The sequence below is a fragment of the Hipposideros armiger genome, unplaced genomic scaffold, assembly GCF_001890085.2.
Source record: "Hipposideros armiger isolate ML-2016 unplaced genomic scaffold, ASM189008v1 scaffold_33, whole genome shotgun sequence".
Lineage (NCBI taxonomy): Eukaryota > Metazoa > Chordata > Mammalia > Chiroptera > Hipposideridae > Hipposideros > Hipposideros armiger.
In genome coordinates, this window is record NW_017731383.1 from 1,849,851 (window position 1) to 1,874,045 (window position 24,195).

Below are 24,195 nucleotides of genomic sequence, written 5' to 3' on the forward strand. Positions count from 1 at the left end.
CAGCTAGAGGAAAGTGGCTATTTATGCTGTTGAAACATTCATGAGCCCTGGTGGTTAGAAATAAGATCCAGCTGCAGAGATAATCATGCAGGAAAAAACCCAGAGGTGAGAAGGAGAATGCAGGCTGTGGAAATGGAGGACAAAGCTCATTGCCGCTCAGCAGTCCCGGCCAAGGAAGGGGAGACTCGATGAACAAGCTGCTGGGGGCCAGACCAGAAGGTGGGGACAGGCCTGGCTGTCCTGAACAGACAGCCTGGCCCTCAGTGCGGTTCAATAGCCCTGCTTGTGCCACGGCGGCCACCCCACAGCCGCTGCTGATGTCAGGGCTGGGAAGCCCGACAGGGGAGGCAAGCTTCAACCCGGCAGGGAGAGGGTGAGCTGGGCCAGGCGGCGACGCGGCCATCGGCTGGGGGCCCTTGCCTCTCCTGCCGGGTCTGGCAACCTGCTGCCTCTACCGTGAGCCAGGCGGACAGCCAGGCGTGTGCCAGGGCAGGCGTGTGCTTGCACGTGTCTGTGCCCTTCCCCGCCTGCCCCATCACGTCCTCCTGACAGGGCTGGACTGGCTTCTGCCTCCCACTGAACAGGTGAGCAAGCAGAGGAACTGTCCAGGCCCCCATCACCGCCCCCCACCCCAGCTCTGGTGTCCTGCTGGCCACGGTCATGCAGGGGGCCTGGGGGCGGGCCTCACCTTCCTGGTTGACTTTGTAGTGCAGTGTGACGGGGCCACTGCACCTGTGGATGGTCCAGTGTGCCTCCTCCTTCGTGCTCGTCTCCAAGGGGACACTCTGCCTCTCGCCTTTGATGCAGCCTTCTAGCTAGAGAGCAAAGACATTGTTCCTCGGGCTCTGTGGGTGAGACCGTTCATTCCACAGGAAATTAAAGCACCTGCCCCCAACACCGACGAGCTCAGCGCATGCCACTTGAACGGGCCGTCTGCCACCCAGAGCACACGTGTATACTTGTGCACAGGCTTAGAAGCAAGTGAGGGGTTGTGGAGAGCAGTATGGACAGGGACTTCTGGGGAGGCACTGCCACCTTCCAGCTCCCTCCACCTGGCCAGACATCCCAGCTCAATGCCAGGCTAGGGGGCAGAGGACGCAGGTACAGGCAGGGCACTTGGGCGGTGCTGCCCCTCCCCCCCCCAGCCCCCGGCCCCTCACCAGCAGCAACTGGTGGCCCTCGTGGAGGCCTGCCTTCTCGGCCAGGGAGCCCAGCTTGACCGAGTGGATGAAGCACCCTCGCGCGTTGCCCCCGATCAGGGTGAGCTGGGAGATGAGGCTGTCGCCGGTCAGTGTGGTGTGCTGCACCGAGGGCCCGGGACCCCGCACGTGCCCCACGGACGTGACAGATGGCCGGAAGGGTCTGGGTCAGGAAATAAACAGGAGTCAGGCAGCTGGAGTCGGGACACCTCTACCAGGACATGCCAGAGGGCAGGCCCCACCCACGTGCAGCCTCCTGGGCTGTCAGCTGCCCTGGGAGCTGCAATAGCAGCAACTGTGAGAGACAGCTGGCAACTGGCTCCTGCTGTGGAAACAGACAAGCAGCTGAGCTGCCCTCCTGGTCAACAGGACACGCTAGCTGGGAGACCTGAGGTCGCACGTGGGGCCCGATCCTGGCATCAGATACCCTTCGGTGTGTCACCGGCGGGGCCACCCTGACACTAGAGTCCTGCTTTCCTGCCAAGCTGTGTGGCCCCGGGCAAGTCCTATCCTTTCTGGGCCCGACTGCAGGTCAGGGGAAGTGACTGCTGACTCTGGGATGCTCAGAGTCCCGGGTTCTCGGGGAGGTCAGAGTGACGGTGATGGCCTCCTTTGTGGGGGATTTGGGCAGTGAGCCGCCTTACCCCGTCCCTGCCCCACCCCAGCCTCCCCTGTCCCACAACCACAGTACCTTTCTAGCGAGAACTTCCTAAACATGAGGTTGACCTGCTCCAGGTCATAGGCGTCCAGGCCCTCGGACTGGTGGGAAGAGGAGGAGGAGTGGATGGAGGGGGGTCCAAAGGAGTACCGCTCGTGACTGTCATCTGCAAAGGAGCGGGGGACCCTCAGGACCCAGGAGCCGTCGGCGGCCCCTGGACTCGCTGGGTGGCCCAGGGAGGTCAGTCAGGCCCTGGGCCCAGACTGGGGAACCTTCTCCTGGGCAGGGAAGCTTGGAGAAGGGGGCGGCATCAGTCAGCCGTCCCTAAGGCCCCCGGGGGCACAGGGTCCAGTCCCTGCACCCCCTTTCATAGAGCCACTCCCATCCCCAGGAGCCCCTCTTCATAGGAAGCTGGCTAGCTATCTGGTTCCTAAGGATCCATTTTTTGTTTCTGGAAAAGGGGGCTTCTGTTAGCAGCTGCTAGTTTTATTTTTGAATTGGGGTCTGTGTTTTCATTTTGGGGCCATCTGAGGCCTCACCACCATCCACCAGCTTCCCGGCCTGTGGGGTTGGGGCGTAGCAGGCATTGCAGAGTCCGGACCGGTACAAAAGCCCCTCTTCCCAACTCAGCGGGGCCCCGAGGACCCGGGGGAAAGAGGCCCACTGCACACAGCTCAGGCTGGAGGCGCTGCAAACCCTGCTCTGGGCTGATAAGAGGCGCCTCTGCAAAGGGAGCTTGTCCCGACGCTGCAGAGCGCTTTGGACGGCTGCCCAGAATTCTTTCCAGCTCTCCCCTTCCCAAACTCCTTCAATTCTTCTCATTACCCAGCCTCCATTAGGTGCTAACCTCTCTTTAACACTTGATAGCTTCTGATGGCCCCCAATTAAGGAGAGCCACTAATCTTTCATTTTATCTGCTGGCAGCCTCAGCTGGCAGGAGTAGAGGCAGGGTGGGGGAGGCAGGCTCTGTGCTGCCAGCTCTGTAGGGGCCAGGGACACTGCCACCACCCCAAGGCGCCCAGCTATCTCCTGAGAGGCCTGAGCCCTTCCCGCTGTCACTGCTGCCCATCCAGTCAGGTGCTCCAGGTCTGTAAATCTGCCCTGGTCATGCCCACTGCCCACAGCTATACCACAAGGCTCTGCCATGGCAAGGCCTCGGGACATGCGTCTCAGTGTCTCATGCACGTGCAGCAGAACCTGGAGAAGTGTGGGGGCTCCACATGTGCCGGGCTGAACCGGACCTCCTGGCTGTAAGGGGCGGGGGCTGGTGCCGCACACACACTGCCCCTGAGATGGGGCCTCCATTCCTAGCTCCCTGCGTGCACATTCTGGGCTAAGGGAATATCCCCGGGTCACACCAGCTCTGCCCGAGGGAGACTTCATACTTGGTCTCCCCACTGCTCGCCGGTCCCACATCCATCCCCATCTCATGGGGCGAGAAACAGCCGTCATTGCCACCCCAGTTCCAGCCTCGTCCTCCCCACTGCTGCGTGTCTTGTTCAGGCTGGTTAACAGCTTAGTAATGGGTCTGGGAGAGGTCTCCCTGCATTCAGGCCGCCTTCCACCCGACCGTTCCTCCGTCTCTAAGACTGTTTGTTGTTCTGCACAATGGGGGCAATACTTTTTCTGCAAAGTTGTTGAGAATCCATTAAACTGGATCAGGCACACAGGGCAAGCACTTCCATGGTGCTTGTCTACGATCGTGAGATATATCTTCTCTAATGTGGACGCACGTGCAGCAGCTGGGGGGTCCTCACTGTGTATGACAAAGGACTGGGTCCTCTGGGTGCCTGCCTCCAGCCCCAGGCAGCTCACAGCGGCCGGCCTTCCGTGCGCAGACAGCACCGACCACTGCCGTCTCGGGACCCATTCCACACGCATTTCCTGAGGACCTGCTGTGCGCAGGGCTCCATCCCAGGTTGGGGTGTGAGTGACATGGCTGTGTCCTGGCTGAATGTCACCTGAAGTCTTTCTGATCTGCTGGGTACCTACCATCGAGGTCTAAGGCATCAAACCCACCGCTGTCGTTGTCTTCTTCAAGTGTGCTATAAGACATGGGGGAGAACACATGTGTGTGAGAGGGGGCTAAGGGGAGGGGAGCTTCCAGAGCGGGCAGGATGGACGGGAGCGGATGGTCAGCAGGTGTGGGGAGGCCTATGGGCCAAGGCGGGGCTGGATGAGGCTGGACGCTCTGCTGGGAGCCGTGTTGGCCAGTGTGTGGAGGGACATGAAGAGCAGGTGGTAGGGTCACCGACACCCCCACGCACGCTCTCTCATTCACTCTTCTCTGAAACAGAGGACTTAACATCCGCAGGCTCAGATGGGCTGCCCTGTGTGATGGGCCTGACACAGCTGAGCACCCCCCCCACAGCCAGGACCGGAAGGGACTGAGCTGTCAGCGTGTCCCCAGAGGTCTACATTGTCCATGTGTGGCTTCAAGACCCACACCTGGCCCTTGGCAGGACTGCAGCTGTGGCCCAGCCCTGCCAGCCACACCCTTCTCGGCCCTTCGGAAACCACCCAAAGTGTCAAGACTTTGAATGTGACGTGCCAAACATCTGGCTGATTGGAAACATCTGGATGCCCAGGCATAACTCTCCTGTGGTTTTCCTTGTTGGGGACACTGATGGTTTCTGAGAGGTGAGGAAGGGGGAGAGGGAGCAGGAGTTGGGGAATCATTCATGGGTCTCTCAGTCTCTAGCAGAAGAAGCTGAGCTCCAGGGCCTTGGGACAGAGGGACTTGACTTCTGGGAAGCATGGAGCAAAGTGACATCGGTTTCGTCATTTGACTCTGGGAAAGCATGTTCTGTCTCTGAGCCTGAGCCTCCTCATCTGTAGAATGGGTACTATCCTGACTCCCTTTCCAGGCGGCCTCAAGGACAGCTGAGGGAGTGAGTATCGAGCAGCACATGCAGGCACCAGGCAAAGGTCCCGCATCCTCCCACTACCTGTCACCCACCTCCGATGAGGTGCGTCTTCCTTGTAGCGTCTGACAATGGAGTCGTTTCCTGGGGGCTCGGCAGTGATTGACATGATGCTGGAACGGCTCCGATGGGGCTGCTTCAGATGCACACACAGGAGTGTTACGGGCTGGATATTTATATGCCCGTGCCTCGAGGGCATAAATATTATATACACAGGGACTAAATTTAACTCGGATGTGTCCCCGCCTGGTGCAGGAGTGGGGGTTGGCAAGCTGGCTCTCAGTGTGACCTTGGCAGGAGTAGGCTCGCTCAGCCTGGGGCAGCCGAGCTGGGTGCACATCTGCTCGCACATCTGCTGCCTCAGGAGGGGGGCGGGGAGGACAGAGGCGGGAATGGCCGAGGCTCAGAAACCAAGGCGGTGCCTTGTGCTCTGCACAGGCTGAGCTCCATGTCCCCTGGCTGTGCCGGCCTTGGGCACCGGCTCTGGACCCTATGAAGGCCTGGTGTGTGTGTGTGTGTGTGTGTGTGTGTGTGTGTGTGGGTGATGGAAGCCCTCAAATAGCATGGGGGCTAGAGGGTGAACTTTTCAAACAGGCCTGCTGGCTCCTGGCAAGGACTGCCTTAAATAAGAGCCTGGATTTCACCCCCTACCCCCCAGAGCTGCAACCAGACAAGAGTTATGGTATCTCTGTGGCCCCAGGGCCTGATTTTGGAAGCTGAGTTGACAAGTTTCCCAAGGCTTCCCTCAGGGTTAGAATTGCTAATCCCAAGCCTTGTGCTGCCTGGCTGGGGGGCTGCGGGGAGTGACACTGGATGCAGTGGCTGAGGCCCTGGCTGGCCCTGCCCAGGTGGGCTGGAGCTAAGGGAGGTCAGGGCTGGGGCAGAGGGCACTGAACCTTTGCTCTGTGGCACCTGCGGCTCTAGCTGCTCTGGGCCCAGGCCCCCGCCCCCCTTCCCCAGGCTGCCGGAGTTGCCAGGGGCTGAGAAGTTGCAGCAGAATTTTCCGCCGCCTGTGCAATTCGCTACAGCCCCTTGGAGGCCCATCTCTTCCTCCCACCAAGTGTTAAATTGGGAAAGGAGGAGGCAAGAAGGTGTAAATACATCATGAGGCTGTGGAAACATCTTTAAATAAACATAAGGACGGCCTGGGCTGCAGCCCCAGAAGAGGAGTGATGCTGCCACAGGCCCGGCTTGGAGAGGAAAGGAAGGGCCGGGGCCTTGGGGGGAATGTGGGTTGGGGGGGGGCTGGTGGGGACCACGCTTACCATCTTGGAGAATGAGGTGGTGATGGGCAGGGACCGGGAGGAGCTGGGGCTGGCGTCCATGCCTTCTTCTTCCTGTCCTCTCCCTGTCCTCATCCGGACGGGGCAGGAGAGGCAAAGAGGGAAAGGGGACGGGGAATTGAGAGCCCCGCAGCACTGAGCCCCGGGCTGTCCTGTCCGGGTGGCTCGGCCTCCTGTCTCCCGTGGGGACTTGCTCCGTCTCAATTCCCATCCAGTGCAGGCTCCTGGAGGGGAGCCTGGTCTTGTCCACCAACACGCTCCCGCCCCCAGCCAGCCAGGCCCAGGGGGGCCTCAGCCAAGGTCCCCAGCCGGCACTCTTTGGGGGGACACGTGTCGTGGAGCAGGAATGTCCCCCGTCCTCCACACAGAGCCCATGGCCCCTACTGAACAGGGCCGGCTGACCAGGGTGCGGGGCTAACGGGGGCGCCCCTCTCGCTCTTTCAGGACGGGCCGGGGCCCTGTTCTGAGCTGTGAGCTCTCCCATCTGTGTCCCGCCGGGCTGTGCGTGGGCAGGCAGATGGACGCACGCACGCACCCTAGCCCGTGGGCTTTTGGAGGGGACGGGCCACACGCTGCAGTGCCCTGGCCCCCAGCACCTCGCGCTGGGCAGCCGCAGAGGCTTGTGGAGGGGCCGAGAAGCTCCCGCTCCCTCTTCTTGGGGCAAACACTCTCTGTCCTTCCCATAGGCCCTTATGTTTCCCTTCTGATAAAGAAGGTCCTCGAAACACCCAATCTGGCCACGGGGATGTGAACAGGTGCCCTGCTCTGGGCTCCGTCTTCCCCAGGTGCCCGTCCTCCGGAGAGTGGCCTACAGCCCAGCTATGGAATCCTCGGTCCCCCGCCCGCCTCATGGCCCCTAGGAGGCATGAGGTCGATGCCTCAGGCCCGTCCGCCTGCCCCGCCAGCCTCTGCAGTCACTCCCAGCACCCCCGCCCCCCGGCACAGTGTGGGGCTCCACGCCCGGCTCTGCTCCCCACTCTGTCCTGGGTCCCCTCTGAAGACTCTGTCCACTGGCAGAGAGTCTCCCTTTTCCAGGCCCCCTTCTTGATGGGTCTAACACCCCCTTCTTGATGGGTCCCCCCAACCTTCCTCCAAGCTCTCTCCCGGGTGGGAGCACGTCCCACCTCTCACTGACGGCCCTGAGTACACGGGCCCCACAAGCGTTCACTTGGGCCTGCTGGCACCTGGCACTCCGTAGGTGTTTGATTCACCTGGGCAAACCTGCGCTAGCCAGTCGCCACGCCAGGGTCACAGTGAGGACCAGGGAGAGGAATTCTGAAGGCAGTGTGTCTTGCAGAGCCAGGGGTTCATGGACGGACCATAGCCCCCTGCTCCCGGGACTGCCGGCCAAAACTGTGGGAGGAAGGTCGAGCAGTTGCCCGGCTGACCAGCCATGAGCAGGAACTCCAAGTTCAGCTTAAGTACTGGGGGCTCCGGACGGGCCGACAGGGAGGCGCGGCGGGCGGGGCGGAGGGAACCATGGATGTGACGTGCCTGCAGTCACAGCCCCTGCCCTCTCCGGTGATGAAGAACATTAATTACCATATAGATCCCCCCTGACTGGGGCACCAAGGCCTCCTCAGTTTACCCTGCAGGGGTGGTCGTCACAGTGGGAGACACAGATGAATGGAGAGTGTCAGAGTGACAGACAGGGAGGGAACCCGGGCGTCTCACTAACCTTGAAAATCTGATGTTTGCTTCAGGCTGATGGGGGATTTGGCTCTCTGCAGCTGAAAGGGAGGGGGAAACAAAAGACAGAGGACACAAATCAAACAAGTCCTGAGACACATGTCACTGGAGCGATGGAAATAAGTAAGTGGAGGTGGGCCCACGCTGTCCCTTGTCACGTGGCCGCCGGAATCACAGAAGCCACACGACGCCCATCTCGGGGGTTCCCCGGGGCTGGCGCGGCAGCTGCTGGTGCCGACAAGCTCTCCCTCGGGAGGCCGTGTGACGTGGCTCAGACAGTGTGAGGGGCCCAGAGTGGCAGAGGGGAGGGGTGTGTGCGGGAGTGCGAGGCTGAGCAGAACCGGCACACGACGCGGGGGAATTTTCAGGAACGGACGAGGCTTTGAGGCAGCTGTCCTGGCCACACACGGCACGAGGGGCGAGCAGTTCCCCGTTGGTGTCCAATGTGCTGCCTCTGGCTCCATGTGTGCAGGGCGGGGTGGGGGCAGGGAGCAGGGGCCCCGTCAGCCCTGGTGGTCACGGCCTGTCACGTGAGACCGTCTCACCTACTCACTCCCCATCTAGTCAGCCGTGTGCCATGGACACTGAGCAAAGCAGACAGGATTGCTGCGGGAGCCCAGCTCCCCGAATGGTGCCCAACACAGCCATTCTCTTAGCTGACATGTGAACAAACAAATGAATTTGGAAAAATGCTTATTTCATATTCTCTCTCTCTCCCCCTCTCCTACTATATTTAGAAGAAACAAGAGAATTGATCAAAACAAACAAGTAAAAAGCTTGCGCTGCCACAGTCTCCATTGACAGGGCTGGAGCAGGTGAGGCCTGTCTGGGCCTGAGAGCCGCAGCGTGTGGCTGTGCAGCGTCCTGGCCGGCCTGCCCGTCGGGCTAGCCCCGCCCCCAGCCGCAGGCAAGTACCTGGATGCCCTTCAGGTTCATCCTGCGCTTGGGCGGGTGGTACGGCAGGAAGTATCTGCTGTCTTCCGGCGACTCCTCTGAGGTGGAAGAATCATCAGCCTCCTGCCCGTTGGTCCTGGGGCCGGCGTCCCCAAAGCTCTGAGAGATGATGGTCACTGGCAGGTTCCTGGGCAGGCTCTGGAGACAAAGAGAAGCCGGAGCCAGTGATGGAGCGTGAGGAGCAGCCTGCAGGCGGAGAAATGGCTCTGCGAATGGCACCATCCTCCGTGGGCACCCAAGCCTGCAACGCAGGACGGCCTCTCCCCTGACCCCGCGGCCACCCCCACACCAAGGCTATCATTCCAGCTCTAGTCTCTCCTCATGAGCCTCTGTCCCCGTCTCCCTCTGGCCAGGGACCTGCAGCACACCCTCGTGTCCTTAGTAAACGGACTGCCACCGGGCTGGTGTTGGCCCCTTAGATCTGACAGGCCATCATCCTATTCCCAATCTCCAGCCCGAGGCCTAGGCTACAAACGTAAGTACTGCTGAGTGACAGAATCATGATACAAACGGCGCGGACACTGTCCTCAGTACTCTAGATCCATCGTTGGAAGCTGAGAGGCAACAATATTAAGTAACTCCCACGGCCCCCCAGAGCTACACAGACACAGCACCCTCATGCTGCACGGCCTCTGCCCTGCTTCCTGGCACAAATCCTTAGGGTCCCAGAACAGCCGACCTCACAGGTCCCGAGGTCCCTACCGGCTTGCTCCCTCCTGCCTGTCCCCCCCTCCCACTCCACGGATGACAGAACCGCGAGCCCTGGCTGCCGACAGCAGGCCCTGGGGCCCCATCTTTCGCTCATACATTCAGCAGATGCTCCTGAGGGTCTACCCTGCGCCAGGCACCGTGCCCGGTGCTGGGCAAACGGGGGGCCTTCCGGAAGCTCCTGCCCGAGCACAAAATGCTGGAAAGGCTGAGCCCATAACACAGATGCTCCTGGTTTCCACTATGGGGCCCGCGAAGGCTGAGCCCAGAGGGGCAGGACTCGGCCAGGTGAGGTTGGGGGCAGCGTTCCAAGTGGAGGTCCTGAGGAAATCAAAGGCTCCTCTTGTAGGAGTCCTTCCCAAAACCCTGGGGAGTGCGCCCCCGCCCCCCACAGCGCCCCTTCAGTGTAATTTACAACACTGTTGAAATGCCACGTTCCTGGATTTCCCTCCAGTGCTTCATGTGAGCTCTGAGGGGAGGGGGAATGTCTCAGACTGGCTTCCCCAGGCCACCGACCAGTGGCCTCAGGCAAGCTACTCGGCTGCTTGTGTCTGGGTTACTTCCTTCGTAAATGAGGACAGTAATCGGACCTTCCTGGCAGGACAGTCCTGTGGGTTAAATGAGACCACGCGCAGAACGCACTCAGCAGCGTGCCTGCACACGACAGCACTCAAACCCATGACTGCACAATAGAATCACCTGCTTTGACGGCTGTGTTCACTCATTTCTGAGTGCCTGAGCCCTGCTGTGACACCTGCTGTGAACTTCCTGCCCATAAATGAGCTTCCTTATAGGTTTAATGGAAACAGGGCATCTCAAACCTGGTGGCCGTCCAGATGGTGGGGGGGGGGACCCCAATGGGAGGCCAGTTGGCCAGCTGTGATCGGCTGAGAAAGGAGCTGACGCTACTTGGTGAAGTGACCTGAGTGACATTGCCCAGCAAGCGGCCAAACCAGGGGTTTCTCCTGCGTTTTCTAACTTCTAAGTTAATAGTTTCTACTCATCACTACACAGACAAACAGAAGGTTCAAGGACATGGACCGCTGTGGGTGTGGTAGGAAGGGTGGGATTCTGGCTTCAAATGTTTGAAGAGCCACCATAGTGAGGTGGGGACCCAGGTGCCACCTGGGTGTTGGGACGGCCCGGGTCCGGGGGGGGGCCGCGCCCAGCTCGCCCCACCTGGTCGAGGCTGCCGCTGTCCCGGGAGAGGCGCCGGAGCTTGCTCTCCAGGTTGACGATGCAGGCTTCCCGCCGGACCATCTCGATCCTCATCTCGTCGTTCTTCTCCTCCAGCTCACGGATCTGCTTCCTGTACTTGTCCTTCTCAATCAAGCACTGTGCGTACTGGGTCTGGGCGTCGTCCCGGGAATGGAAGGCCTGCCGTGGAGGAGGACAAGGCCACTTAGCTCTCACCCTGAGCAAAGCAGATCAGATCCGGGACAGGGCCCCGCCCAGACACCCACTGCCCAGCCCAGGCGTCAGCGGCACCATTGCCCGCTCTTTCCTTGACGCCCACTCCTGCGCGCCAGTCACCATCAACCCGCGCCACAGCTGCCGTCTGCCCAGCCCCCGCCACGAGCCAGGCACCGTGCCCAGAGGTCTGGTGCAGTGTCTCGTTATTGCTGTTACTCTTCTTCCCACTTTACGGATGGGGTCACGGAGGCTGCCGGGGGTGGGGCAGCTTGCCTGCAGTCACACACTGACGCGTGGCAGGGCCTGCCTGTGGCTGCCTTACTCTAGAGACCACACTGTCACATGCACTGTTGGAGTTCAGCTCAGGCCCATAGTTTTCAAATGCCTGTGAATTACGGATGGAAGTTTGGATGGAACTCATCTTGAAATGACAATGGAGAAGCCGGATTCACGAGTAACCCCTGGTACCAACACGACGCCGGGCGAAGCGCCTACCTGGTCGCGCTCCCGCTCCACCTCCTCCAGCTGCAGCATGACCGTGTTCATGCGGTGCTTGTACATTTCGCAGTCCTTCCCCAGGGTTGAGCACTTCAGCTCCAGGTCCTCCTTCCCCTCCAGGTACTGCGGGCCACAGGGGGAAATCCGCACACGTGGCAGGTCACCCACTGGTCAGGGCGGGTGGCGGGTTTCTGGTGCCTTTCTGCTGGCCGGCCGGTCAGAGCTGGCCCGTCCCTCCCTACATCGCCTGTCCTTCCGAGACCCAGCTGTTTAACTAGCAGGGACCACGGTAGCGGGCCAGTCAACTAACTGACATTGCTTCAGACCTACTATGTGCCAAGAAACATAGTGGGGGACAGCGTCGACACTGTGTGTGTCATCCTGTGGCCTTCAGTCAGGAGGGGAAGACAGTCATTGACAAACGACTACAAGGGTGCGGATGCTGGAAGTGCAGGGAGTTTACGCCAGGGGTCAGGAAGAGAGTGGGGTCCCGCTAACGCACGAGTGCACATGGCCTCCCTGGTGACGAGGGCCAGCCCAGGGGCACCGTCCAGGGCTCCCACCTTGTCCCGCAGCTCCTCCGCCTGGCGGACCTCCTCCTGTAGGTTATAGATCTTGTTGACCAGCTCCTGCCGGTCCTCCAGCGCCTCCTTGCGGTCATGCTCCAGGATGTCCAGGATGGCCTTGTCTGAGTCTGGTAGGCTGCGCTTCCCGGCCTGGGCGGGCGGGAGGGGAGGGTTAAAGGTGCTGAGGGGTAGGGTGGGGTGGGCAGGGAGCAAGGTGGACCCAGAAGGCAGGGCACAAAAAAGCCGGCGCCAGACTGACAGACCAGGAGGTTCTGTGCCAGGAAAGCGCAGGCCTGAACCGCTGTCTCTTGGGGTCCTTAAGCAGCTTATTATTTAAGAATTTTATCACCTGGAAAACATAAAACCCACTTCTGCTCAGGAACATCCCACGACCTGTTGTTCTGCTCTAGCTCTTATCGGATCTGGAGAAACATGTGCTGCTCCTGCAAACACTTCACAGGTGACAACAAAGAGAGGGCTGATCGGCCTTCCAGACGCTTCCCCTGAAATATCAACTAATCTGCTCCGATTAAACCTTGTTCATCCTCTGCTTCGAACCAGAGCCTCACACACCAGGCAGCCAATCCCGGGGGATTAATGCTGCAGGGCCGCCTGTTTTCTCTCCTTAGATGTATTCGGGGGCATTATTCCACAGTGCATGATTCTGTGGTGACAAAAGCAGGCAGGCTGGACGCTTTAACAAACCACGCTGAGCTAGCTGAGCTGCTCAGATCTTTAGGGCAAGTCGGTCTCCGGGCTGTACCTTCCTCATGGTGCCTGGAGCACCGGCGTCCGTGTGAATGATTTTCGTGGAGTGTGTTAAGGAAACTTTTCCCGAGCGTTATCTCACGTGACATCATGTCTGTGAGAAGCGGGTGGTGTGGTCACACCCAGTTTACAGAGGAGGACACTACGTCGCCCCTGGGTGCCGAGGGCTGCCTGCGGTCCTGAGCAGGTGCCCGGCCCCCGGCCTGACCCGCTAGCCCCCGCTGCCCAGCACCCTCCCGGCCTCACCTGTATGATGGACTGCAGTTCCTGGATCTTGGTCTTGAGCATCTCATTCTCCCGCTCCAGCTCCAGCACCTGCTCCTTCTTGGGCCGATTCTCGATGTCATTCTTTAGCTTCAGCGACTGGTTCCTCTCCAGCTTGCACTCCTCCTCCATCTTATTCAACCGATGTTTCAGCTGATCGATCTGCAACGCCCCAACAATGCCAAGGGGAGAAAGCAGTTGGCAGGAAGCACTCGGGAAAGGCAGTGCTTCCTCGGATGGCCCTGAACTTGCGGCAGAACCTGTGCTATGGCCCTTCTCTCCTTCTTCCAGGTGGCAACAGAGAAGGGCACAAAGAAACCCCTTCCAGTGAAACGAGCCACCATGTCCTTGCTGGTGAAGAGTTCCCGATTCATTAATTTAGAATAGCTCTCAAGGTGCTGTAAGTCCCTTGGAAAATGCCCTCAGGTAACTTGTGCAGGGTGGAACGGGCTACACGGGAGGATAAAAGATACCCACAGGTGTTTCCCCGAGGTCTGTTCCCCATTTCAATGCCCTTTTATGATGGGTTTCAAACTCTGATCCTCAGAAGTCAAGGACAGCCCTGACGAGCCCCAGTATTAGCCATAGGAAGTCAGGGTTCAGGGCCCCACCCCAACTCCAATCCCCAGAGCAGCTCTGAGTGCACAGGTTTGTTCTCTTGGGTTTCATACAAGGCTTTAGTTGAACACACGGTGCTGCTGCTAAAAGAACAGCTTGAGACACACTGGACTGTAAGTTCACAGGATCTCTGGTCCAAAGGGCCTGCCCAGACTTAGTGCTAGAAGGAGTGGTTTCCTGGAGGAAACAGTGACTACATCTACAGTGGGACCACTGGAGACGTGCTGGGCTTCAACCTCAAGAAGTGAGTGTTGGGAACTGGGATCAAAAGGCTTCTTAGGCCTTTGTGACTCAGCGTGTCTGCTCCCCGAAATGGGCTGGTCTTGGTACAACACCCCAAACAAGGGGACTCTTTTTAAGGGCTGCAGGGAAGGGAGGCACCAAAGGGGTGGCTGTCCTTTTTAAATTCCAGGCTTATAGGGAGAACAGCTTCAGGATATCCAGCAGGTAGGGGTGGTGGCTTTAACAAGGAAAGGGCAGCTGCTGCAGCCCCATGGCCCCAGGGAAGCACCTGGGGCTGAGCAATCACCTACGCCTAGACACACTGCGTCAGCATGAATGTATCTCCAGGGAAATACAATTCAGGAGAAAGTTCTCAGAGAGAAACTTGTAAGTCCCTGTCACAGGTTAACTTCCCCAAACCCTGGGTAAAACAGCATCTTGGAAGATCCACCCAAGCGCCCTGTGCAGACCCCCAGTTCCACCCGAGTGGGCATGGAGTGCCAGCACTGTGGGGTGCTTACTGGGTCACCCACTTTGCCAGGCTTAGGGTGCAGTGTCTCAGCAATCCTAGGGCGTAGGTACTATTTTCATTATTGCCATTTACAAATGAGGAAACTGAGGCCAAGAGCCAACTAAGTGGTAAAACCAGAAGCCATATTCGAACTCAAATCTATAGGATTGAAAAGCTCATGCTCTTAATAGAAACACTCTATTAACCGCTATGCTACTGACTCAGTTCACCTGAATTCTAGTGGATTGTTTACTAATCTGTCTGCTTCAACTAAATTGTAAGTGACCTGAGCAGAAATCAGGTTATTTATCCCCGTGTCCCCCACAGTGGTCAGCATTGTGCCTTACGCGTGGCAGGTGCTTAATAAATATTCTATTTTCCACCCAGTAGCCAAAGTGATCCTTCTAGATATAGATCAGTTGTCACTCCCCAGCCCTCAATCCTTCAGTGGCTTCCTACCACGGCTGGAATAAATGACAAAGTTCTTACCATGTCCCGGCCATCTGGACCCTGGCCGTCTCTCCCACCTCCAGTTAGCTCCAGAAAAACACGAAACATGCCCCCGACTTGGGACCTTTTGCACGGCGGCCTCCCTCCGTTTCCTCAGATCTTCTGGTCATGCGTCCCCTTCTCACGGAACTTTCCTGACCACCCCATCTCCACGAGCACCCCTCACTATCCTCACACTCCTTGTTCTCCTCTTCCTAACAGCACTCAGTTCTACCAGGTATGTATCTATTTGTCTCCTGATTAGAATGTGAGCCTCGTGACAGCAGGGCCTTGGTCTGGAGTTATGTGTCCCGGGGAAACAGCCCGCGGCATGGTGGCGGTCCATAAGTGAAAAGAATGAATGAGTTGAGCCAAGTTCCTTCCCTTTCTCCACTTTGGCGGTAAAGTCACTAATGACATCCATGATTTGGGGGGCAGACTGTTCATTGATAAGCGCATTGGCGATCTCACTGTGCCATGCTGAGCTTTGTGGATACAGTTGTAAAAGGCAGAGTCCTGGCCGCAAGGACCTCATGCCTCCACGGAACAGGCGCTGTGTCCGCCTCCTCGCTGACTTTCCTGGGGGCCATCATCTGGTCCCCTGGGTCCTCCCACCTTCCCCCTCACCTGGCGTGGTGCATTATCTGTGTGTGCATGTGTGCACATGCACAGAGTGGATCCGGCCCGGAGCAGGAGGGAAACCCCACTGGGGACACGTGGGCATGTCTATACTTGCGCGTGGTAGGTCTAACCTCCTGAGCAGGACGGAAGCGCCACTGGGTTCCTGTGCCCCTGCCCACACATGTGCATATGATCTGGGTCCTGATCCGCTGGCCAGAAGCCCCACTGGTTCTGTGTGCACCGAGCCCCGCCCGGTAGCCCCCGCGGAGCCCTCACCTCAAGCTGGAGGTCCCGGCTTCTCATGACCGCCATGTTCTTCTCCTCACTGAGCTGGGCGTAGCGCATGGCCAGGTTGTAGTTGTCGTCCTTCACCTTGACCAGCTCGTCGTTGTAGCCGTCCCGCTCCTCCTTCATCTTGTAGTACCGATCCTGGAACGTCAGCAGCTCCACCCGCGTCAGCGTCAGCTGCTTCTTCTCGTCCTCCAGCTGCCGCGACTTGGCCAGCAGCTCGCAGCGCTGCAGGTCCTTGGCCTTCATCTGCTGCTGCAGCTTGATGACCTCGTTCATCAGGAAGTGCGTGAGGCCCTCATGGCCCTCCTCCACTGTGGGGAGGGGCGGCCGTCAGGCCTGAGGCTGGGCAGTGCAGGAGGGGCGCTCCAGACATTCGTTCACTCACTCGCCAACACTTTACTGCCATTAGCATTGGGGTTCAGGGTGAGCAACACAACCGTGGGCCCAGCACCGCTCACGGCCAGTAAGGGAGACAGACGTTAAGAAAGGAGGTGATCACACACAAACGTAACTACAAGCTGAGTGAGGATTTGACTGTGAGAGTGTGTATCGGGGACCAGGTCCGGCCTGCTGGACAGAGGGCTTGGAGAAGGTTCCTGATAGTTGAGCTGAAATGTTAAGTGTAGGGGGGAAAACACGCTCTAGAAGGTGGAGCATCGCCAAGGCCCTAAGGGGAGGAGGGAGGGACTCGGCACATTCAGGAGCTGAAGGAAGACCAAAGTGGCTGGAGCCCAGAGCCAGGCAGAGGCAGAAAGGTGAGGCGGGGAGTGTCCGCAGGGGCTGGACCATGTAGGACCATGTAACCATGTGGCTATTTATTGGGTTGTCTGAAAAGTCACGACATATTTTTGCAACGAAAAACATAGAAAAAAATACGTCGTGACTCTTCCGACAACCCGATAGATGGAAGCAATGGAAAAAACACAGAAAGGTCTTACGCAGGGGAGGTTTATATGAGGAGTGGAGAAGGCATTGGAGAGAGCAGGAATTGATGTAGAGTAGATGGGGTTGTAGGGATCTGGACTGGGGTAGTGGTGGAGATGGAGAGAGGACGGATTCAAGAATATTTAGGAAGGAAAATTAAGGGGACAAGATGACAAGGGCTTTGGCTCAGGGATACTGGCAAGAGAGGAGGCAAGGCGAGGACAAGACCCAGAGGGGAGTATGAGTATCTCTTCTGCCCCACCAGCGTCCATGGGAGGTTCCATGAACACCCACTTCTCTTGGCTCCTGCTTCAGTTTGCCACTGTCACCTACTTTTCATCATCAGGCAGAAATAAGTGGTTGACAGACCACAAGTGCCGCAGGGGCACTGTCTTAATGCCCTAGACTTCTCTTTAGAACTGTCTTACCACAGGACAGGGACACACACACACACACACACACACACACACACACACACACACACTTTCTGCCAGAGTCTGAATGCTCTGGATGGCAAAGCCACTCACCCACGATGGTGGAGAATCTCCGGGTGGGCTCCTTCCCAGTCACCAGTTTGTACAGTTCTGGGTAGTAAAATTCCAGGCTCTCCAGGAAGACCACATAGCCCCTTTGGCCCTTGGTATGTAGAATGTCCAACAATCGGCCTAGGGGAAAAGCCAGACCACTCTGAGAAGAAGAGGACGTGTCTGATTGGATGCAAGTCTCATGTCCAGTCTTACCCTGGACTCTAGGAAGGCAGATTCTGTCACCACATTCTGTTACTCCAGAGCTGTATCTTGGAATCCAGATAATGTAAATCAAAGTGCCAGGCCCTCAACAGGGATTCAGTGGGCGTGAGTTTCCTTTCTCTAAGAAATTGGTAGAACCAGGATAAATGGAACTGCAGTCTCAGGAAACCAACAGTGTCAAAGAGCTTCCCAGTGGACCAGGGTTAAAATTAACCATACACGCATCAGCTCTGATGTGATTGAAGGAGGCTGGAAGTACAATAGCAATTACAGAATGATACATGGTTCTCTGGGATTCAGAGCAGAAAGACAAATGTTTGTGTGGGGAGCTAGGAGAAGTCATAGGAAGCAGGCATTGCCATCTGCTCTTTTTTGGGATTATCACCTGGTCTGGAAACATCTTTAACCTAAATGTAACTTGCCCAGCAGTTTTCAGTTTCCACCCTACTGGTTCCACTTATTGTTTACATTTCTTGGCCCTTCCTTCAACAATTTTTCAGTTGTTTCTCCCCTTGAGGTCCTAAAACTACCTTTTTCCGTAGGATAGACATAATAAGTAAGTTTCATCTTGTGTCAACGGGTTGTTTGGCGGAGCTGCCTGCAGCACTGTGCTGAGAAGGAGTCTAACGCTACATCCAAGCGCAGCAGGAAAGCATGCTGTGATTAGTGATGTCTGTCATGTACGCAAAAGAGAGTCACAGCGTATGAGCTACTTGTCACCAGTTACACTGTGGGAAAGTGATTTTCAAACCTTTTAAACCATGAGCCACAGAAAGAAATGGATTTTACACTGTGACCTTGTGCCCACACACCAAGACAAATACACAAACGTATGTGTATACACACATACACACATACACACACACATATAAAACCAAAACAAGTTCCACAAACTGTACTTATTACCGTTAATGAATGTGATAAAGTGTCAGGGACCACTGGGCAGTCTAGAAAAGTCTACGGACCCCTTCTCAGAATAATACTTGTCTCCTTTTTTTAAATAAAAATTTAAATGGGGTGACATTGGTAGAATAATACTTTTAAATAGATAAAGTGCATGGGTTTACAACAGGAAACAATTACAATAAAATACAGTGATCAAATGTTAAAGTTATGACTCAGTAATAAATGTTCTTCTTTATTAATGCATTAAATAACACAATGTCTGGACATGTCTAATAAGTACTCCAATTTCGAGGGAGAGATGAGTGTACATGATATTTGGGGAGATGTGTAACAGCTGTAACATGATAGGTAATGTGATATGAAGACACCTGTAAATTTTAGTGTTGACAAAGTCACGAGGATTGCTAATCACTACTGTCATTTGTTGCCTACCTACATTCCTACCTTCATCACTGAAGGGGATGTTAAAGCTCAGGCTAGGTTAGTGAAATAACCGTAACCCCCCCATCCAAGTTCTTGGACCCTCTCAGTTCCATATATAGCTCGGTGGGTCACAGGCGTGGGCCGAGGTCTGTCTGTGGACCCCAACCGACAAACCCGACACGAAACACTTCATGTGGGTACAGCTAACTGAAGATGAAGGGCATTTCTGGCAGCGGCTGCCACCAGAGGTCCCCGCTCCCGCCCCCCGCCAGGGGCTCCTCTGGTTACCTACCTGCCCGGTTGATCTTGGATGGCAGCATGGGCGCATTGAGCACCTCATCCTCGTCTTGCTCGTCGATGACCTTGCACTGGCGCAGGTAGGGCGTGAGCTTGGCCGGGTTGATGTAGCGGCTGAGCATGTGCCGGTTGCACTCCACGTTCTCCCACAGGGCGTCCTCCTCGTCCTTCAGCGTCTCCATGTAGTCATCCATCTCGGGCCCTCCGCCTTTCACACAGAACCCCGACAAGGTCAGCAGCAGGGCCTCACTGGGCAGCCCTGTGCCACGCTGCAGAGTGCTCGCCGGGGTACGGGGAGTTGGAGAAAGGAGAGGGAAGCCTGGGTGCTGTTTTACCTACTTAACAGAGGAGGGCCAGGAATGCAGGGACTTGCGGGGGCGTCTGCAGCTGGAGTAGACCCTTTCCATCCCAGTCTGTGCATCTCACTAGGCATTTGCCTTTCCCAAAGCAATACATAGTATCATTTTTGGTTTTACAACTTCACCTAAATGGTGTCATACCGTATGCTTCCTCGTTTCCTTTTTTCAACTTGCTTTTTACTCTACATTTTTAAAGATTTATTTAGGTTGATACATGTAAATCTAATTGTTCATTTTTAAGCAGCTTTAAGGAGATATAACTCATGGACCATGCAATTTGCCTTTTTAAAGTGTACAGTCCAAGGGTTTTTAGTATATTCACAGTTGTAAGGAGCAGTCACTCCATTTCCCTCCAGTACTTGCCCCCCCACCCCCACCCCCCATCTACCTCTGTGTCTACAGATTTGCCTGTCCTGGACATTTCATGTACGGCAGGCCCTTGAAAAATGTCACTTCATTCAATTGTCAGTATAACAATCTCTGAATTTCAATTGGTTTATTCGTCTTTAACTGCTGAATATATTATTCCATTGCAAGGATATACCCAAATTCCTTCTCTGTTACCCTGCTAATGGGTATTTAATTTCCCCCCAAGTGTTTACTTGACCGTTTAGCACTATTGGTAAGAGGGGAAAATGGAAACAACCTAAACATTGGTCAGGAGATACTCCAGGACCCTTTTATACCACGGAATATAGCATGGATGTGGTGACATGAAAACATCCCAAGACACAGTGCTTTTTAAAAAAAGTAAATTTCAGAATACATGCATGCAGTGTATATAATAAAAAAAAAAGTTTTGGTCTTTGTCCCAGGTTCCTGGTACAGAGCTCCTAAAACCTTTGGAATCGTGTGGTGAGAGTGTGTCTTTTGTATGGTAATGTGATGACTGGTTGATAAGGGCCCCAGGGGAGCGTCAGGATGGGGCTGGCTGGTGGCCAGAAAAACCAAGCAAGTCATTGGAAGGCTGTACCTTTCAGCCCCACACCCCAACCTCTGCAGAGGAGAGAGGGACTGGAGACTGAGCTGATTTAAACCATCACACCTATGTAATGCAACCTCGCCAAAAATCCCTAAACAATGGGGGCCAGGAGTCTCCAAGTTTGTGGATGCACACTCATGCTGGGAGAGGGGCACCTCAGCTCCACGGGGACAGAGGGTCCTGTGCTTGGGACCCTTCCAGACCTTGCCAAAATGGCTTTTCATTTGTGTCTTTTAAAATCAGGTATGGTAATAAGTACAGCGTTGTCCTGAGTTCTGTGAGTTATTCTAGCAAATTATCGCACCTGCTGAGGGGGCTGTGGGGATCCCTGATTTACAGCCACCCACTGAGAGCCACCCACTCACATCCTCTCAGGAAGCCACGGCCCTGGTATCTTGTTGGTGCCAAATAAACCCTCTGGCCAAGGCCAGCTGACCTGCACCTTGACCTGGGGATTTCACCTGGGCCACAGAAACAGTGGTTAGGTGTGTGTGCTGTGGGGAACTGAACTAGAGGTGGCACCAGGACGCTGTGGAGGCTGGAGCTGGGTCACCGTACAGCAGAGACACAGGCAGGAGGCCAGGCAGGCAGGGGAAGCTGCAGGGAGAGACCCTGACGGAGGGCCCATGAGGACTGGGAGGCTCGTCCCTCTGGGTAGCTAACTGCAGCTCCTGCCCCATCAGCCTTGGCCTCGTGTGCGATCTGGTCCTGTACATGGTGTCTGGTCATCACTCTAGGCCTTCGTCAAGCTCCCCATTAATTTGAACTGTTTTGCGTGGGCCTCTGCTGTATGCAACCAGAGGGCTTGCGTCACAATAGCTGTTTCTGTTCTGAGCAACAGCTGACTTAACTGACTTAAGTGAGTCAAAATGAGGATTCAGTTCCATTCATTTCAGTAAACTCTGCATGGACAGCACCCCAGCTTCACAGACTTAAGTCCTAACCTCTGCGAGCCCTTTTGCTAACACAGGGCCCTGGCTACCTGGGTCACTTGGTGAGTTTGGGTTCATGCCACATAAATATGCCCATCTCAGTCGCTCACTGACGAGTCAGTATGATGATCACTTCCATTCACTAAGGAAAATGTACCTTCCTTTCCTGTTTCCAAACAGGCAGTGTCCATGTTGGACGGTCTTCCCTCTCCCGAGTCTCAGCTGGAGGCAACTGTGACCCCACCCTCAGCAGGGTCTGGCTTGGTCTTGAATCAAACCCTGGACATTGGTCTTTCTATTAAACAGCAGGAAAACCAAGTTCAAGGCTCCCGGGCCAGGCCCTACAGGATGGGCCATTTTGTCACCTTTTTTTGGGACAAGGAGACGACCTGCCTGTGGACAAGCTCCGTGGCAGCTGCTGGTCTCACGTCCCTCACTCATTCAATCGAAGCATTTCTCATGTGGCTCCCTATGGCTATCACCGTGAAGTTCAAAGTCTTGATCTTGACCCCCGGGGCCCTGAGTGGTTTGCCTCCTGCCAGCCCCCGCCCCCAGGTCTCATTCTGATGGTGTCCCAGGCACGCTGGCCTCTCTGATTCCCCACCAAATTCCTGCTTGCTTCAGAGCCTGCTGCCTGCGGCCCCTCATCCTGGACCTCCCCTCACTGCTCCCCGTCACAGCTCAGATAGCCTCCCCTTTATTTTTGTTCAATCTAAAGGAGATGACACAAGACGTACCTGGCATGTGGCAGGCTCACGACGGCAGCTGCTCCCCTCTGACTGAGGTTACACTTTACTGCTGCCCGGGGCCTGCCCCTCCTTGAGCCAGTCTCCTGGATCCGGAGTTGCGGTGGCCGGGATCTGTGCAAGGAGAGATAATATGGCTTGGCACAGAGGTGGAGGTCAGAGAGCGAGAGCAGAATTCAAGGATCAAAGTCACGCCGAGTGCGTCTCTCCAGGTGACAGTGACGAGGCGCACCGTGCCCAGGAGCTGCTGGGCAAGAAAGGCTTTTGCTCCAGCCCGTGGGCAGCCTGGAAGGCCGCTGGCTGCGACCCCTGGGAACACAGTGGGGCAGACTGGCCTGGGGGCTGCGCAGGGTGGGGGAATCTCTCCATGCAGAGTGGAGACATTCTCATCAGCCACTTTCATGAGGTCAAAAGCAGCAACCCCAGTCCTGAGCCCAGAAGAGTTCCCTTCACTGTGAATTATGTCTTCAGCTCCCAGCTTGCCGTGGGTTTGGGCAGGGACACGCCATGGCACACTCCATGATTTCCCCAAGGGGGCGTTCCTCACGGTGACTGACAGGCTGTGGGAACGCCCGGCTCGGCTGCTCTAGGAGCCTGGCTGTGGGTTTTACGGGAAGGGCCAGTTCTCCTTCTGGACAACAGGAGGCCAGGCAGGAGGGAAGGTGAGGCGCAAACCCTGAGAAGGTGAGAGGGGACTGACTCCTGTCCTGACAACTGCTAGGGTCCCTGTGGTGGGGCCTCAGGCAGCTGCTCTGTGACCACTCCACTTGGGAGTGATGGGGACCCTGGGACACCCCTGTTTAATCAGCAACTTGCTTGGTTTTGGCTTTGAGGATTAATCACAGGTGACACCAGCTCTCCCAGAGCTGACAGAAGCTGTTCTTGTCGGGTGTCAGCTGGATCGGAGTGAGCTGTCACAGGCCCTCGGCCCCGGGGAAGTGGCAGTGACACGCTTCTCTGGAGGACACCGTCTCCTTGGTGTCCTCATGGCCTCCCTGCTCTGCGGCTGGGACAGGAGCAGCCGCACTGCTGTGGGCACCATGGGTGAGGGCTGGGGGGAGGCCTGCAGAGCCAGTGCCAAGGTCAGCAGGGCTGGCCACAGGCCAGCGAGCGAGGGCAGAGGGAAACGAGGCTTTCCTGCACTTGCATTAGAAAAAGAGAACATGCGTTTTTTTTATAATCAGAAGAAAAGGCTTTTAAAACATGAATTGTGTGGGAGGGAAAACAGGCATGCGTGCATAGGTGAGGTTGGGAAACTGAGGCACAGGACGGCCAGTCGTGAGGCTGAACTACTTACTATTTCTGCCCTTAGAGTTTTGATTACACCCTTGAGATCTCAGCCCTAAGGCCGGGAAAATGTAGAGGGTACGAGTCTCCCGAGGGACTGGCTTATGGGTAGAACATTCAACGGGCCGAAACATCTCCCCTGATGCTTACAGACCATTGCCTGTGTGCCCGGTACTTTGCTAAGCATGGCTGATAGACCTCAAGGGCTCTTTGAGATAGGTGGTATTATTATCGGTGTCGCTGTCATCATCATCATCATCATCCCTGTCTTATAGCCAAGGAAATCAAACCCCGGAGAGGTCAAAGTCATATAATTAGCATGGAAGGCAGGATTTGGACCCAAGGTTCTCTCACTTCCTCTTAATCACTACTACACAGACCTGAGAATTGCCTTTTTTTTCAAGTTTGCCATTTAAATGACTCTATCCAGAAAGTGTATGTACAAAAGCTCCCTGAAACATCACTTTAACACACAAGCTAAAGCCAGAACTAAAACCAAGGACTAAGATGGCAGATATTGGCTCAGGGTTAAAAAGAACAACTACTGCTTCTCAGAAAAGGCACCAATTGCTTAGTGAGTTATTAGTCCGTCATTCAAGCCCCACTGTTGAAGGCCTTCACCCCACAGTGAAGCCCGTTAGATGGACATTCGTACACACCGTTTTTCTTGCTCCCACTTAAGAATAAAGACACCAAGGATCACGTGATGTTTGGGGACCATCTCCACGTGAAAGGAAGAGATCAGATGAGACAAACTAAGACAAGGAATCCGCAGGAAGCAGACAATGCGCAGAATAAGACAAAACTAAAAAAACCCACCATTTGATAATTAAAATCCATTAAGAGATAAGATGTTGTATCCATAAAACAACAGTAGGATGCTCTAAAAAGGGAACAAAGGATGAGTTCTTGGC

The 24,195-nt window shown here is 56.0% G+C and overlaps 1 protein-coding gene across 5 annotated transcripts in view; it reads right to left on the reverse strand.

Moving 5' to 3' along the window:
- Nucleotides 1-24,195, reverse strand: part of CARD11 (caspase recruitment domain family member 11) — a 97,778-nt gene that overhangs the window by 12,870 nt on the left and 60,713 nt on the right. For 4 of the 5 annotated variants that reach the window (XM_019637396.1, XM_019637397.1, XM_019637395.1 and 1 more), the window contains exons 2-17: nt 21,986-22,108; nt 18,971-19,183; nt 17,128-17,265; nt 15,662-15,987; nt 12,907-13,086; nt 11,890-12,042; nt 11,324-11,449; nt 10,595-10,792; nt 8,669-8,845; nt 7,743-7,794; nt 6,047-6,129; nt 4,817-4,917; nt 3,850-3,902; nt 1,891-2,023; nt 1,161-1,362; nt 689-815 (exon numbers count right to left, since the gene is read on the reverse strand). In XM_019637396.1, the coding sequence (XP_019492941.1) occupies nt 689-815; nt 1,161-1,362; nt 1,891-2,023; nt 3,850-3,902; nt 4,817-4,917; nt 6,047-6,129; nt 7,743-7,794; nt 8,669-8,845; nt 10,595-10,792; nt 11,324-11,449; nt 11,890-12,042; nt 12,907-13,086; nt 15,662-15,987; nt 17,128-17,265; nt 18,971-19,183; nt 21,986-21,992 (2,269 nt within the window). In that variant the 5' untranslated portion in view covers nt 21,993-22,108. The remainder of the gene's footprint in view (nt 1-688; nt 816-1,160; nt 1,363-1,890; nt 2,024-3,849; nt 3,903-4,816; nt 4,918-6,046; nt 6,130-7,742; nt 7,795-8,668; nt 8,846-10,594; nt 10,793-11,323; nt 11,450-11,889; nt 12,043-12,906; nt 13,087-15,661; nt 15,988-17,127; nt 17,266-18,970; nt 19,184-21,985; nt 22,109-24,195) is intronic. The other variant, XM_019637398.1, reaches the window with a different exon arrangement.